The sequence below is a fragment of the Myotis yumanensis genome, unplaced genomic scaffold (genome assembly GCF_028538775.1).
Source record: "Myotis yumanensis isolate MYYU_CA2020_CCGP unplaced genomic scaffold, mMyoYum1.0.hap1 SCAF_11, whole genome shotgun sequence".
In the NCBI taxonomy this organism is placed as follows: Eukaryota; Metazoa; Chordata; class Mammalia; order Chiroptera; family Vespertilionidae; genus Myotis; species Myotis yumanensis.
This window is the reverse complement of record NW_027223762.1, coordinates 30,833,079-30,850,397: the sequence shown is the minus strand read 5'-3', so window position 1 is coordinate 30,850,397 and position 17,319 is coordinate 30,833,079. Positions and strand designations below refer to the sequence as shown.

At 39.9% G+C, this 17,319-nt stretch overlaps 1 protein-coding gene and 1 long non-coding RNA gene across 3 annotated transcripts in view; one reads left to right on the top strand and one right to left on the bottom strand.

Moving 5' to 3' along the window:
* The first annotated feature begins 1,330 nt into the window (after positions 1 to 1,330).
* The window catches only part of EFEMP1 (EGF containing fibulin extracellular matrix protein 1), a 69,369-nt gene continuing 53,380 nt past the window's right edge, over positions 1,331 to 17,319 (top strand). Inside the window, exons 1-4 of one of the 2 annotated variants that reach the window (XM_070429244.1) lie at positions 1,331 to 1,423; positions 2,656 to 2,743; positions 7,540 to 7,588; positions 7,761 to 8,171. In XM_070429244.1, the coding sequence (XP_070285345.1) occupies positions 2,663 to 2,743; positions 7,540 to 7,588; positions 7,761 to 8,171 (541 nt within the window). In that variant the 5' untranslated portion in view covers positions 1,331 to 1,423; positions 2,656 to 2,662. Of the gene's footprint in view, positions 1,490 to 2,655; positions 2,744 to 7,539; positions 7,589 to 7,760; positions 8,172 to 17,319 lie in introns of both variants that reach the window. The other variant, XM_070429245.1, reaches the window with a different exon arrangement.
* The window catches only part of LOC139019912 (uncharacterized), a 210,697-nt gene continuing 206,102 nt past the window's right edge, over positions 12,725 to 17,319 (bottom strand). Inside the window, exon 4 of the long non-coding RNA XR_011473164.1 lies at positions 12,725 to 12,848. This is a non-coding gene — a long non-coding RNA (uncharacterized lncRNA). The remainder of the gene's footprint in view (positions 12,849 to 17,319) is intronic.

The following is a 17,319-nucleotide window of genomic DNA, read 5'->3' as shown; positions in this document are numbered from 1 at the left end:
GGAATAAAAGAAAATCTCTCTGGACAGATCTTTTTACTGTACAAAATCAAATATCTAATTTTTAAAAATTTTGGAGATCATTAATGACTAGGAAAACAAACATTCATATTTTGTTAGTAAAAATCTTCAGTACTATTAGCAAAATTGCATATACTCAAGTAAGGTTCAGGCATGAAGCTCCTCTGAGTTTGCCCCGTATCGTGTGGCTTGCAACCAAATTGGCAATGTCTGGGCAACCCACTGCATACTCCAAAGATAAGGAGAGAGGCTTCCACCTGATAGCCTGGGTCTACCACCTTTCCCACAGCAGGGAAGGAAAAGGAGCTGTTCCTCTCCCTCCCACCCTCTGCCTCCAGCTCTGGGTCAAAGTTCTTAATACCTCCGCTTTATACATTGTCTCATTCATGATATTGTGTTTGGCTGTTTGCTTTTTAGAGGACATGACTGCCTTGGAAACAAACTATTAATCTGATTTTAGATTGTAGGCTTCAGAGATAACTGCAATCTGTGTGGTATGATTTGAAGAAGCCAGGGGAAAAAAAATTGTTTCCCCTCCAGATTCCTGAAATTCCACATTAGAATGAAAGGTGAGAGTGCAATGCCCAACTTGGAATGACCAGGACTGGGGACTCTCCCACAAATGAACCAGTGAAGAGAAGAAAGGCAGTAGGTGAGAAAAGGGGCCCATAAAAAAAGGAGGTTTGAGAAAACAAAATCAAACTCCACCTCACATTTTTGTTAGTGTGAGTTCTACTTGGCCTATTCCCAACACCTGGAAGATAATAGGTCACAAATATTTGTTGAATGAATGAATTAACTCTTTCCTAGGTTTGAGGAAGCAGACCCTCCCCCACTCCCAAAAACAAACAAACAAACAAAGCATCTGAAAGAAACGACAAAAGAATCAGTTCTATGAATGGGATTAATTTACTCTCCTAGAATTCACTTGGGAATTGTGGGGGGGGGGGGGGGGGGAATAAGCAATTTTCCAGGACCCTCAGAAGCTCTCCTCCAGAGAGTATCCCCCTCCACAGGCACCAGAAATTGCCCCGGAGGCTGGAGCATCACAAAGGCTGATGCAAACCCCATATGCCAAACGTGCCATCTTCGACCTGGGGTTCCAGCCCATGAGAACTGTGGAGGAGGGATAGGTGGGGTGCTAGAGAGAGCCCTGGGCCAGGGGGTGCGGACCCAGCCCCGCAGCGCGCTCTCCCGCTCGGCTTGCAGTGCTAGGCTCAGCCCAAGCGCCTCCCTCAGCTCTGTCCTCCGCCCTCCTTCGCCCTCCCCCTTTCCCTCCCTTTCTCCTCCTCCTCCTCCTGCGGCTGCAGCCACTGCCAGAACTCGCCAGTTCAGACCCACGGGGCTGCCCTCCCCTGCACTCTCCCCTCGCTGCCCGGGCCCGGAGCGCTGCGCTGCCGCGCAGGTAGGAGCCCCCCGACGCGGGGGTCACACCATTGCGCCTAGTGCCCGCAGGGCTGCGCGCCGGCGAGTAAGTGGGGTAACCTGAGGGGTGCAGTGTACCCGAGAACTGACCCAGACTTTGCAGGATCTCTCAGGCAGAAAGGGAGGTGGAGGTGTGCGGTCTGGGAATGCGATTTGTCAGCATGTGCCGGTACCAGGGTGACATCTGTTTGCATGGGCATATGTGTGCGTGCCAACAGTCATCAGACAGGGCTTTGCCCCTAAACGAGATTTTGAAATTTTCAGGGGCTAATGTGCGAGATTTAAGACGCACCTGGATTCCACAGGCGCTGGTAAAAACTGGAGCGCTGAGCAGCTCCAGGGATTGCCGCCTGTTAGCCTACTGTTGAGAAAAGGGACCTCACTTCACTGGGGGCGCCAGGCCCGCCACCCCGAAACTCAGGCTTCGGTGTGGTCCCCGGGTTCAGGCCTTAGGCAACCCCAGTCCTGAAGGTAGCGCGTCGGGACCGAGAAACTAGCGAGGCACAAGGGAAGCAGACGCTCCTCCACACAACCTGGCGCTTTTAAACAAAGCCGCGCGCAGAGAACGGCGTGGAAATATCACTTTTGAGAGTTGGTGCTGGGGGACGTGAGAAGGAGCTCTTGAGGGGCAGGTATTCTAGAACTGGGAAGAGATTGCCAGGTTTTGTTGTGGTGTTTTGTTTAGTTTTACGTGTGAGGCCAAGGTAATTCATATTGGTTCGCAGGTATTTCGCCTGAGCTGTGCAAAGAACTTCACTAGCTGGAGGTGAACTTATAGGGAAAAGCCTTAATGTTCAAGGGGATAGGAGATTTGCTGTCCCACCTTCACTCTTGCTAATAAGTAATTAAATAAACAAATACCACCTCTTTTGAAATTAATTACCTCAATTCTTTTCCTTCTGCCTCATTCTGGAGCCTGTTGTGTAGGTGCAGTATGAAAGGTACGCTGTGTGTCCTTTGTATATGTTTAGCACAGCCGGATGGAGTGAAGTGAAATGTAACTCTGCAGCCCTGTTACAGACTTTGGTGCCTCCTTTGGCCACTGGAAGGTTGAGGAGGGGGTGGGGAGTTGAGAAAGTAGATTGAAGTTGGGTATCATGGAGCCTCTGCTTTTCCCCGCCCTCCTTCCTTACTTGTTACCTCACAGCTAAAGTTTTGTTATTTGCCCTGCAACTGATACTAAGGATCTCTTTGTCCTGTGTTTTCTTGGAGATTCACGATGTTGAAAGCCCTTTTCCTAACTATGCTGACTCTGGCGCTGGTCAAGTCACAGGACACTGAGGAAACCATCACATACACGGTAAGGGGTGATGGAATTTGAGATAAGTGCTGTTCAGCGGGATTCTGTGACACAAGGGAGACTTGATCCACTCTTGCCAGTGTATGTGGGCTGCACTCGCAGAGGGTAATAAACAATGCCTTAGCATGGTTCACGTTTGATTCCTTGTAAATTGCAGGTGGTCCTTTCTAAAGTTCATTTAGATTACCGATTGAGATACAGACTAAAATGTAATTAATGATCTGTGTAAGGCAAGAGAGAGAGAGAGAGAGAGAGAGAACCATTTTAAAATGAAAACCAAAGTAAGCTACATGTTTCCAACACATTCAATAAATTAATGGGTGTCAGGAATTGGAAAACCAGGATTCCTACATATATGCAGATGAAACCAAAACTGGCAGAGAAAGACTTTAGTCAAAATCAGTAAACATCAGAAAAGCACTTTGCCTCATGTATACATGTGACTTATGTTCTCAGGTAAGTGGCCTTTATTGACTTTATAAAGGCTGATATTCATTTATAGTATAACTGATAACTCATATAAATGCCCTTTCGATAAACTATATGTGTTACCAGGATGTGGAATTTGCTCAAGTGGTTTTGAAATGCATTGTGTGAAATTTGATTTTGCATTTTCTAATTAGCATATCTGATATTTCCAGATAATATCTGATTAATTAGTTAATTGCATGGGTATGCATAACTAATGTTTACTAAAATATTGAAAATATCATCTGACCTCTCCCACTGCCAGGAGTGGATGTGGTGAGGACAGAGGATGGTACTTACCTCACTTCTGATGAGTTTGCACCTCTGTTTTGTGTTCTTTACTCTTTAATCAGTGTTGTGAGGCAAATGACATTTGTCCTGAATCAGAATATGAAAAACACATTTTTTTTACTTGTTTCCAATTTAAAATTAAGTAATCTTAAAAAAATAAAAATAAAAAAAATAAAATAAAATTAAGTAATCTTACTTAGAAAAATGTGAAATTTTTTTTAAACAAAATTCTTAAAAGTGAGCTAATGTCAATTACTGATAATAAACATTATATCACTTTTTGGTACCATATTATCCCTAGAATGATAGTATTCATCTGGCAAATGTTCCTTGTTGTTGTTCAAATCAACTATCAATCAAATAGGGTTTAATATAAATATTTTGTTAACCTAATGGTAAATGTAATTGCTTCCTCTGCTGAAGATAAATAAAGCAAGAGAAATGAATACATGTGTTGTTTATCTTCTACTGAAAATGTTTTGTTATGCAGGCTAAATTAAACCTTCTTAGTTTAAGTTAGGTAGCTAACATTAAATTAGCTACCCACTTTCATATTCATCTAATAAAAGATTTTATAGCTTTTACAATTTCTTGTTTTATACTCCCTCCCCTTTGCTAATCACTAAATCTTATTCATCTTTAGCAGAGAAAGTTCCCTGTGGATTAAACACAATTGTTTTAAGATTACACACTAGAGTTCACTATTATGACAACAGATTTCCCAGATATGTCATCCTTTTTGTGCTAAGATTAGATCTATTCTCTTTTTTGACTTGTGTATGCCTAATGATTAGTGGTTGAAGAATAAGATGTAACTATTTTTAAGTATCCCACGGTGGAGACATTATCTCGTTTCATTCTCACAGCAAAGTGTAAGGTAAGTAGCATCATCTTCCCTCTGCTGGGAGTAGAACTGAAGGTCTGGGAGAGTATCTCACTTGCTTAAGGCTACAAAGCCAGCAAGTGGTTAGCTAAATTTACTCTAGGCTTGTATAATAGTAGATCCATATTAAAGGTACTGGAACTAAATACCTATAGCAAACTGAAGTTTTTTCTATTAACATGCAGATTATTTAAGTGAACTGTCATTTTTCGTGGCTTGAAAGAGGTACTTTTCAGAAGGATGGGCGCATATCCATAAGATAGCATTCCCCCTCCATATTAAAGATAGGGTGCATTCAGTTAGTTACTCACCAAGTATCTGCTATGTGCATAAGCAGTTCTCATTACTATCAAAAGAATTTAAGTTTATTTGTTTACTAAGAAAATCAGACCTTAACCTCAGGGATTTTACCCTGGGAAGATACTGTTAAAAAGCACAAAGTTCCTAAGCAAGTACAAATAATATTTTTATACAGGTTATACAAGTTGCTAAAGCAATAGAAAAGCAAGGAGGTAATTAATTTCAGTGGTGGAATATTGGAGGAGATAGAACTCTGTGCTGGTTCTTCAAGGAAGTAATAACTTTGGATTAATCCAAAAAGGCTGAAGAGGCACTTGAATCAGGAAGAAAAGAAATTGGCATAATCAAAGTCTAGAAGTGTAAACAACCGAGACAATTCCAAGAGGTGACATGGTCAGATGGGCTGGAGCTAGGTAGAGGGAGAAACAGGAGATGATAATGATGAGAGATGAGAGATCTGCAGGCCACTGTGAGCTCTTAGAGCAGTGGTTCTCAACCTTCCTAATGCTGCGACCCTTTAATACAGTTCCTCATGTTGTGGTGACCCCCCAACCATAAAATTATTTTCGTTGCTACTTCATAACTATAATTTTGCTACTGTTATGAATCGTAATGTAAATATCTGATATGTAGGATGTATTTTCATTGTTACAAATTGAGCATAATTAAAGCATAGTGATTAATCACAAAAACAATATGTAATTATATATGTGTTTTCCAGTGGTCTTAGGCGACCCCTGTGAAAGGGTCATTCGACCCCCAAGGGGGTCGCGACCCACAGGTTGAGAACCGCTGTCTTAGATGGAGTAACAACATAACCAAGAGAGCAAGAAAGATTGCCAGGGAGGCTGTTGTGCACCATGTAGAGATATGGAGACCTGTTAAGGAGCCTTGCCTGCTCATGAGGTCAGGAAGGCTTATACTAATTGGTAGATACAGAAATGGACACAAAGTCAACAGAACTTGAAGGAAAATAATTTGAAAAGTCAATACTGATGTCAAAATTGTAATCCTGACTCCCGAGAATGGTGGTAGTGCCTTTCTTGAACAATGTTTGGGAAACTTGGAAAAATTAGTTTGGGAGATAAAGTAAATTTAGTTTTTCCCCGCTAAGTTTCAGATATCAGTAAAATATCTACACTGACCTCTCTGTCTCCATTCAGCTATTTACTTGCCAAGCATCTGTTGTGTGCATAAGCAACTCTCAGCTCTATTAAAATAATTTATTTTTTTGTTTACTATACTTTTTCTCAATATTTCCTGTCGCATCTTTCTTTTCTCAAGAAATAGCCTCTGCTAAGTGAAATAAGCCGGTCAGAGAAAGACAGATACCATATGATTTCACTTATATGTGGAATCTAATGAACAAAATAAACTAACAAACAAAATAGAAACCAATTCAGAGATACATAGAACAGACTGACAGCTGTTAGAGGGGAGGAGGTTGAGGAGAGGGGAAAAAAGGTGAAGGGATTAAGCAAAAAACAAAAAGCAAAAAAACTCATAGACAGACAACAGTATGGTGACTACCTGAGGAAAACAGAGGTAGAGGGAGGTAATAGAGGGTAAAGGAGGAATAAACCGTGTTAGAAGGAGACTTAACTTGAGGTGGTGAACACATAGTATAATATACAATATATAGATGATGTTTTATAGAATTGTACACATAAAACTGATATAATTTTTAACTACTATCACCCCCAATAAATTCAATAAAAAGTAAAATAAAATAGAAGTAGCACCTAGATGATCTGTATCAGAATCATATGGGATGCTTGTTAGGAACTCAGATTCCAGGCCTCCTACCAGAATCTGATCTTTTGGGTGGAACCAGCACATTGGTGATTCTTAACCATAATACAGTGTGATATTCACTGACCTTCAGTAAGAATTCAGTTTCTGTCTGTCCCAAAGAAAGGTTTCCCAGATTTGGCCCTGTCTACCTCTCTAACCTTATCCCCACCCACCCAAGACTACTTGCAGCTCCATCCCCTCTTTAACAGTTTTACTCTTCTAAGTCCCCATTCACTTGTGGCCTCCCTCACAGAGTCTTTCCTTCCATCCTGTTGTGCCCACCATATCCCTGGGCAGAGTCCACAACTCCTACCTACATGTATACTTGTGTCATGGCACCTAACATATTGTTCCAATTTGTCTACCTGTCTGTCTCCTCTTCTGGCCTATGAACTGCTTGAGGGCAGGGAAAAGGGCTTCATGATCTTTGCATTCCCAGGGATTAGAATGGTGCGAGAAGGTACTTGATAGATGGTTCAGTAAGTGAACCAGAGGACCTGTGGGAACTGAAACTAGGAGGCAGGCCAGGGTGTGAGAGGGAGGCTCTAAACCCAGCTGAATGGGAATCATAAGGAACACCAGGTGCTGGAATGTTTTGGAGAAAGAAGAGAAGAGTCAAGGGCTGAAAAAAAGAACTCAGTTGGATTTTTTTTTTTTTTTTTTTTGCGGGAACGGGGGGGGGGGAGCGGGGGGGGGGGGATTTACAATGTGGAAGAAGCAGCAAATAAAGCAAAAAAGACCAGAGCAGTCAGAGAGATTGGAAATTAGTATCAAGACAGGGAAGAATTCCAAGAAGATGGTCATGGGTAATTATATCAAACACAACAGTAGAGTTGAGGCAGCTGATGATTGGGAAGGGATGCCTCAAGCGGGACAATGCATAGATTTGTCTTTAAAAAAAAAGAAAAGCTAGAGAATGTTAAACTACCCATCTCATCATCTATCTAGGAAGCTAGTGCAAAGATTGTTGCCATAAGAATGACACTTTTAGAGTGACTTCCTAGGGACTGGATACACCAACTAACTGTCTCCTGGCCCCATCTTGATGTTTTCTTCACAGCAATGCACAGATGGATATGAGTGGGATCCTGTAAGACAGCAATGCAAAGGTGAGCCAACTTCAAAGACTTCCCATCTGAACATAGCTTTCTGTGTCACTCTTCATCTTATGTCACTCTTCCTGTACTGTTTGTATTATACCAAAAAATAGATGAGCATATATGTACATGTTCAGGTTTCCCCCTAAGAAGATTCCTGACTTTATTTTATTATTCACCACAGATATTGATGAATGTGACATTGTCCCAGATGCCTGCAAAGGTGGAATGAAATGCGTCAACCACTATGGAGGATATCTCTGCCTTCCTAAAACAGCCCAGATTATTGTCAATAATGAACAACCTCAGCAAGAAACACCAGCAGCCGAAACTGTGGGTGCAGCTGCAAATGCAGTTGCAACCTCGGGTGCAGCTGGGGGTGTAGCAGCCAGTGGCATGGCATCCAGTGGAGTGGTGCCTGGGACTGGTTATGTCGCCAGTGCTGCTGCAGTTGCAGGTCCAGAAGTGCAGACTGGCCGAAATAACTTTGTTATCCGGCGGAACCCAGCTGACCCTCAGCGCATTCCCTCCAACCCTTCTCACAGGATCCAGTGTGCAACAGGCTATGAGCAGAGTGAGCATAACATCTGCCAAGGTAAGCGTGACTTCTTTTACTAACAAATAGGTTCTTGCCCAAGTGCACCACGTGGTGAAAATAACAACTCACACATTTTCACCATGTGCCAGCTTCTCACATATGCCAGACATTGTGCTAAATGCTTTGCCTGCGATAATCCTAAAAGGTAGTTGCTGCCCTCATAGTCGTCATTTTACAAATGAGAACTCAGAGAGGTTCTCACCAGTGGTTCTCAACTTTAGCTGCACATATTTAGAGTCACTTGGGAGCCTTTAAAACTCCTCTACGTTCAAGTCACACCCCAGGCCAATTCAATAACAATCTCAGGCATCAGTATTTTTTAAAGCTCCTCACGTGGTTCCAGCATGCAGTCAAGTTTGAAAACCCAGGGTCACACAGATAGTGAGTGCAGAGCCAGCCTTAAGACCTGGCAGACAGGGCCAGAGTTACAGCTGTCAGAAGGAGCAGTCAGGTTATCCATGGGAATTTGACATTGTTCTGCCAAGCTACTCCATACTAGTAAATATCCACCTTTGGGTTCTCAAGTTTTCTTTTCATTGAACTTACCACTGACATTTTTTTCCTTATTATGGGATAAAGAAATGGGGCTCCTGCTTCTCAGTACCATTTTCCCCACTCTTACTCACATGTCTTTTAAAACTCTCATTTGAACACATTTTGCATATGAAATGGCAACATCTGTCTGGGTTTTTCTGTTTATTGTCACAAAGAGTACACATCGCTGTGTATTCTAGAAACAGCTGTAGACTCATGCTAGCAAAGCAATAAGAATCTTGGGCTTTGAAGACACATAGGATAGTAGCTAATTGGACTGTGCTAAGGGATTGTTTCCCTCTTCCTACTTGGCAAACCCTTTCAGATCTGCTTGATGTGGAGATTGTGTTACTGAGCTAGGCCACAGGAGTCCCAGACTCCTTTTTCATTGCAGGGCTAACTGAGTAGACCTCCTATTACACCATAAATGCCAGGGACACATTGGTCAATGGAAAGGGCCAGGAGTTCTTACCTTCTACCTCCTCACGAATGAGGAAGAGAGCACCTTCCTCCCTCAACACTGTGGAGTTCAATTGGGATCACCTAGCTGCTGCATTAAGTGAAAAAAGCATCTTGTGGTCTCCTGGGATGCTGCCCCTCATTCGCCAGTGTTGAGTTTTATCTCTTATATAAGAGGTAGTAGATTTTAAATGGAAATCTATCATGTTCTGACTTTTATTATTTTACTAGGGGCCCAGTGCACGAATTCATGCACCTTGACAGGAACTGTGGGCCACGAGGCTGCAGTGGGCACAGGGGCAGGTCTCGGCCCATCCTCTACACCCCTGCCTGACCCCTCCCACCTCAGCCCCCAGTCCCCTGTCTGCCAGCAGCCCCATTCCCACCACCTTCGCTCCCACACGCTGACAGTGCCGGCCCTACTCGCACCTGCTGATGGTGCAGAGCAATTGGGGCCGGCACCAGCAGTGGGTGCGAGCAGTGGCTCCAGCGCTGGAATCAGGTGTGAGTGGGGCTATCGCCAGCAGCAGGTGCGAGCAGTGGCTGCTGGCCCCGATTGCCCCTCAGGAGCAGGGGGAGGTAGAGAAGCCCTGAGGGGTGATCGGGGGTGTAGCCGCTGCTCACACCTGCTGATGGTGCTGAGCAATCAGGGCCAGCACCAGGAGCTGGCAACAGGTGCGAGCAGCAGCTCAGGCGCTGGCAGTGGGTGCAAGCAGGGCTGGCGCCGGCAGCAGGTGTGAGTGCCTGGCGGGACTGCAGCAGAAACAAAGAATTTTCAGTAACCACCAGAGGCTCGCCCCGATGACAGTGACCAGCACCCTGCCTTAGTCTGGCGCCCTTGCTCACCTGCTCCACCATCCCACCACGGCTGATGCCTGCCATGTTCCGCACTCTGCCACCTGCTGCTGACGCCTGTCATGTTCTGCACTCACCCCCTGGTGGTCAGCGCACATCATAGCGACCAGTTGTTCGGTTGTTCAATTGTTCCACCATTCGGTCTATTTGCATATTAGGGTTTTATATATATAGATATTTTGTGTTCAAGTTTTAAGTACCCCACAACAAGAGCTGTGATGGTGTCACTTTCCAGAGAGCCCATCGTATGAACATCTGTTTTGTGTTACTGTCATGAGTCAGAATTCCAATATTGATGATGAATGCCTCAGCATCTGCTTAATATTCTGATATTTAGTTTAGGATTATGTCAAGGAGATAACCTCATGAGGTTATGTGTGTGTGTGTGTGTGTGTGTGTGTGTGTGTTTGAGTGAATATTGATTTTAAAAATACCTGCGTCTATTTAAGATACCAATTTTACTTGTTATTGAAATATATAATTATATTAGAAGGTTTGGTGATATTTTTCCTAAAGCGGAAATGTTTTTCTGAAATGTTTTAAGTATAACTTTTATATGCTGAATTATTTTTTATACTTCAGATGTATATTTCACTGGTACTTAGGAGAAAAAAACACACAAATAAATGAAGGGTTATTTCCTAAAGTAGTTTATAGTCCATCATTGACAATTGTGGTTGAATTAAAAAAATGATACCTATAACCAAATGAATAAGTTCTAGAATAAAATATATTCAGAACTTACAACATTCATTGGTTACAGTAGAAACTGTATAATAATATGTGAGTAATAAAAATGAGACCTTTTCTTTAAAAAAATCGAGCCTAATCCAACCAGTGTGGCTCAGTGGTTGAGCATCAACCCATGAACCAGGAGGTCACGGTTCGATTCTGGGTCAGGGCACATGCCCAGGTTGCAGGCTCAATCCCCAGTGGGGGGCATGCAGGAGGCAGCCAGTCAATGATTCTCTCTCATCATTGATGTTTCTATCTCTCTTTCCCTCTCCCATCCTCTCTGAAATTAATGAAAATATATTTTTAAAAAAGATTTAGGCTATCTTACAAAGAAGTTACTTTTCACATATTAAAACATTTATAATTCTTACTTCTTTGGGAAATTTGTATAGTGATAAGCTAAAACTATTAAATGCCTTTCTTATGGTAGATGCTATATAATTATTGGTTGTACACAGGGTATTTCCCAAACTATTCTGCATAATTCAACCAATTTCTACAACTTGGGATTGAGGGGATGGGGAGATCTGTATAATTAGAAGCAGGGTTAAAAGGTTTTTGGCTGACTTACAACTTAAGTTGGATTTTCCAACCTCACAGATTTTATAAAGTGCCCACAAATGTGGATTTACTTAATTGTTGATAAAAGGGGGTTATTTCATATGATAACAACAGGATAATCTGTCTAGGGAATCTGACTAACAAGTCGAGTCACACTTATGCTCGTTTATTATTGAGCTAATCAAACATGCAGTCCAGCTTCTTCTAATTGCCTACAGATGTATGACATTCTCATTTCAGGCCAGCAACACAAAATAATGTTTTATAACCGATGTGAAATAGTGGGGATCTCTGCTTAAAACAATAATGTGGACCTCTATTACTGACATCATTGTGGAGTTTGAGGAGTCTTCTGTTTTAATAAAGATCTCCACTCCCTTATAAATGATGCATACTTATGCCCAGTAATCCAAATACATTTACCATGGTCGCTGGATTAGAATAAATGAATGCCTCCAGATGAGTCATATTTGTATTAAAATTATTTCTTTTTTCCACATATATTTTTCAACAGGTACAATTTATCATGACACAACTTAAAGTTGAGGACATCTTTATGTAATGTCTGAAATCTGTACTGTTTCAGCATTAAAGTTAATTGTGACTTTGAATGCACTATTACCAATCATAGGTGGCACCTAATAATTTAAATAGCACCAGATATTTTTAAATACATTCTATTTTATAAATATATATTTAACCAGCGGTCTATGTTTTAATATTTCGTGAAAACATGTTCCTTTTATTCCTTTTCTTAAAATTTTCCAGAGTTTTTAAATTTTGTGCAAAAACAAGGGGTTTAAAATGCAACATAACATCCAAATATCAATTCATATGAACAGGTTTTTTTTCATGTAATTTTTGTCAATTAATGATAATGCTGGGGGAACTATTCCAATTTCAAAGATCATGTCATTGTTACATCCCTGGAGTCTTGGATAAGTAAAGTTTTATAAATTAATAATTTCTCCATGTGCTATCATCTGCCTCAAAGACAACAGATATTCATCTCCTCCAAAGAGAGCTGGACCTTTGATGACTCACTTTATTTTTCTACATCTTAAGTGCATAGACTCTATGTAATCTTCCTCAAAGGAGATGGAGTTAGAAATCACTAGTTCAAGTTGAGAAAGGATTTTGAATCATATACAACTTTCTAAGAGTCCCATTCTTGTAGGAAAAAAAAGCATTTGGAAACTGACAAGAGAAGACATCGATTGCCCAATTTGAAGGAATTTGTTTACATAATTGAACTTTTGAAAAATTTAACGTAGGATATTTTGTATAACTAGTAATTAATCGACTACTAAACTTATTGAGGATTTATAGGTATCATTACTAACCTGCTAAAGAAACTGCTCCATCAAAAACTGAACTTGCCCAGCCAGTGTCCCTCAGTGGTTGAGCGTCAACCTATGAACCAAGAGGTCATGGTTTGATTCCCAGTCAGGGCAACATGCCTGGGTGGTGTGCAGGAGGCAGCTGATCAATGATTCTCTTTCATCACTGATGTTTCCTCTTCCTTCTTCTCTGAAATCAATTAAAAAAATTATTTTTTTTAAAAAAAGAACTCACTACAAATGCTTAATGAAGCTGATTATGGACCAAATCCAGAATGCAGTTCCTGGCTTGTATTATATAAGGTGAAAACATACCGTACCCTGTCTACCCGAGACTGTTCTGTTTTGAAAACAGAAAGCCCCACAACCCTGGAAATGCCTCAGTCCTGGGCAAATGGGATAGCTGATCACCCCAGCACACCCCCAATAATCAAATCTCCTATACTTCACAGACAAGAGTGAGAAAGTCCCAATATTACAGCCTTTTTTGTTTAGGTTAAGGTATTGTTTGTCCAATGAGACTGTTTTTTTAAGTTTGTTTTAAACTTTCAAAAACTAAACCTCATTTATTTTTATGCTGGACAGAGCCTTTCTTTTCCCACTTGCCAATCTATCCATGAGCTGTTTCCACATTGTTCTAGATCACATGTGTAGGATACCTAGACATCAGTACCTACATACTTAGATACATGTCACACAGCAGTTAGCTCATCTTACCACATTACTGCAGGGAAAAATCTTATCACACAATTAAATACCATGCTTCAATTAATTTTCCCCCAAATGTTTACTTTTAAAAATTTTAACTATGTTTTCAATTATTTTATTTTGTTTTTATCTTTATCATCTAAGACACAGAAGCAATTAAAAAACTAAAAAGGAAAAAAAATGCCTTTGGGAACAAAAATTATACTCATGGTTAAAAAACTACCTCTTGGGGTAGTTTATCTTCCACACGCTTCTTCATAAAACATAAGGATAACTAAAATACTATTTTGAAAAAAAAGTTATTCTCTATACATCCACTTTAAAAAAGAGAAACTTGAACTAACATATACAGATTCTCAGATGCTAGGAACATCTTTTTTTTACTTCTTTCATTTGAAACTTCAATGATCTCATATCCAGAAGAGGATTTGTAAATTATAGTGCAACCAATTGGCTCAGCATACCTTGCATTGTCATTGCCAAACAACTTCCAAATGCTACCCTTTTGTTGATCCTCACTAATGTCATTAGAATCTCTGGTTGCTTTTGTTAGTTTGTGAGGAAATGTTTAATTTTTGTTACATATAATTATGCAGTCTCCTCCCAAAGAGCTTTGATCTCAGAAAATAGATATTTTGCAAAAGGAACACTATAATCAAGTCAATTACAATATTAACAGAAAATAAATACTTCAAGCAGAAAGTAAAATGGTTATTTAGCCTGCTTACAATTCTTTGTTGTTTTTAGTTCTTAATTACCTTTGAGTACCTGAAAATTCTCTAAAGCCCATCAACAGATACAAGTTAAGTTTATAGGGAAAGCTTGATTCCTTTTTAAATAAGCTGATGCAGTATAATAGAAATGATTGATTTCCTCCTGAAAAATCTAGCAATGTTTCATAACTTACCAAATATTGTAGTCATTGAATTTGTAATTAACTTAAGACTCATTTTTAATCTACATTTGTGAACACTATGTACAGGGATCTGATTCATGCAAGTCAGAAGGTATCCTTAAAATTCCTTCATAAAAAAATGAATGACAGTTATTTGAGATGGAAGAATGGAAGAGATCAGTGTGATTACTCTTCCACGAAAGATTATTCCATATAACCACCTAACTCAATGATTCCCTAAGTGTGGTCTCAAACTAGAAGCATCATCCGGTAACTTATAAATGCAAAAACTCCTGGGCCACATCAGACCTACTGAATCTGGTTAGGACTCTATCCCTAAACCAAGGACATAGTAAGTGCAATCTAGAGGAAAAGGCAAAGAAGGAAAATGAGATCTTACACCTCTCTATAAAACCTGCAAATGTGAAATACTATAACTGCCCTTAAATTGTCAGTAGGTAAAACTCTAAGCTATGTTATGGGTATGGTAATATGATTGGTGTAAAGAGATATCCATCCCCTCCATAGGCAGACTGTTTATGCTCATGGCATAAACTTGTGAGATGAGGCAATGCTGTTTGGAGGTTCAGTTCATGAGTAACAAAAGAGGAGGTTGACTCTGACTGTGTTTAAAGCATTTTTTGGTTATCAAAATACCATCTGCACAGCTGACATTCCATTCTATTTAGACTCTATGAATATCATCAGATACTAGAAGAATATTCACATAAGTATCTTTTCAACTTAAACTTAATCAAAGATTTACTTCCCACCAAAGACAAGAAGATTCTTGTTAAAATTAGTTAACACTTAATCTATGAAATGAATTTCCCCTCCTCATAGAAACAAAAAGAAGCAGATTAGAGTAGAATTGTAAGCCTGGGTGACTTCAGGAATGTGCACTGGTACTAGCTCATTATTTCTTTCTCCAACAGAAAGTCTCCGACTCTCTTCTCTGAAATCAACAAGTTGCCCCATTTGTAAAGATTGCCTTTGCACTTGTTGAATTACTGGCACAATTTTATTCTTTGAAACCAGAGTAAACAAAATTTGCCACAAATGCGTTTGATTTTGCATGAATGTACAAATAAGTAATTCACGCCACATCTGAAATTCATTAGCCTTCTTTATTTTCCAGGAGGTAACTGCAAATTGCGCACTCAAAAATAAAACTGATCAAGAAAACTGCATTCAAATATTGGCACAAGAAAACAGCTATCATTGCAAGCATTTACCCACAATTACAGGCTTTCAGCTTGAACCTAAATGATTTGTAAACATTTAATAAAAAAATGAAGAAATTACATGAAAGGAAGGCTGAGTGCTAGGATACTGGCAGCAGCATGGACGGCTTATTGCCATCAATTTCATATGACCACAGATTAAAAGAATCAATGTTATGTAAATGTGTACTAAATAGGGTAAAAATTTGAGATTGGGGCTAATTCAAATTCTAAAACTTGAACTACCTTTAAAATAATTGTACATCTGTACTAGTCAAGGGTAACCAGGCAATATTGCAAGTGAAGTTGATCAAACAGAATATAAAACCATTCAGTTAGTATTCAATAAATTTGATCAAGTTTGAGAACCACTTTCTGTTGCAAGGCACTTTGATAGAATCAAAGTAGAAAGAAGGAGTAGTCATAATCCTTATGGAACTTTGCATCATTGACCCATGAGTTAGCAAATAACAATAAAAGAAATGAACAGTTCAATAAAGTAAAGATATGGTACATCACAAGAAGTACATGACAAATTGCCAAAAAAGAGAAGTAAAACAGTGTGTGACATAGGTCACCTTACAATTTACTAAAATCCATATTTGGATAGAAAAAAACCCCCACATATGTCCCCAGAAATGTGGTCAAGAGCAAAAGTCCGGTTCCTCCCTAGAATGGCCCATTTAGGAGAGGATGATAAGGGGAAATTGGAAGGTCTGATGAGGAAACTGAGGTCCAAATAGCAGAGGAAGTAACCATCGTGTAGCCAAGCAGAACAACACAAAGCAGCATTGTGTCCAAGTTCCGTATGTCTTAATAGTGGTTTCCCAGGAAAGTCCCCCAGAAGCAGTGTGCTGCTCATAGGAATGCTAACAAAGCAAGGGTGGGGTAGGCGAGGGAGACCAAATCAGAAAGTACACATGATACGGAGCCACTGCACAGAAAACATCTATTACGAGTTCCATCTTCAGTAACTCCCCAACAAAACACTAGGGTGTTCCACCAGCTCTGTCTAAATATTTTCTCAAATTGTGTCCCATTTTACTTATTAATGAATAGGCACTAAGCAAATGTTTGGTGTGTATATGTATGTGTGTTTGAATAAATGAATGGTTTTTATTCATTTTTTAATCTTCAGCCAAGGATATGTTTATGGATTTTAGAGAGAGAGGAAGGAAGAGAGAGAGACATAAATTGGTTGCCTATCACATGCTCTGACCGGTATGTACTCTGACCTAGGTATGTGCTTTGATTGGGAATCAAACCCTCCCAAGACCTTTTGGTGACACTGCAACCAACTGAGCCACCCAGCCAGAACATGAATAAATGAATGGTTTTTAATCATCAGAAAATGCAGGCTTAGAGTTCACTGTGAGTTCTAAAACTACCCTTGAAAATCAGCCATAGAGTACCATATGGATATAAAGTATATTTCCCAACTATATATTTTCAAATTTCTCATTAATTTTGGAAGGCTTGGATATTGTTCCCATTTGAAGCTTAAGCCACTTGAAAGAAGAAGCTATAAAGTCTATTTTTTATATCTTAAATTGTTAGGTTTTTTATAAACATTGGTGAATAAACAGGTTGCTGTTATTCCTAGAGCAAGATTAGTAATTGGAAATACTTAAAATCTGTTAACTCTTTGGCAAGCCATTTAATGAATCTCTGTGTCAAATATATCCTTCCTAAAATCTAATGGTGAATAATGATGATACAGTTGAATTGGGGAAATGTTAATATTTATGATATTTGAAGTGAATAATCATAAGGCTGGTAAATATTTATGTGAGCTGTCTGATATTATGAAGAAATGCAGGACACTTAAAGCTCTA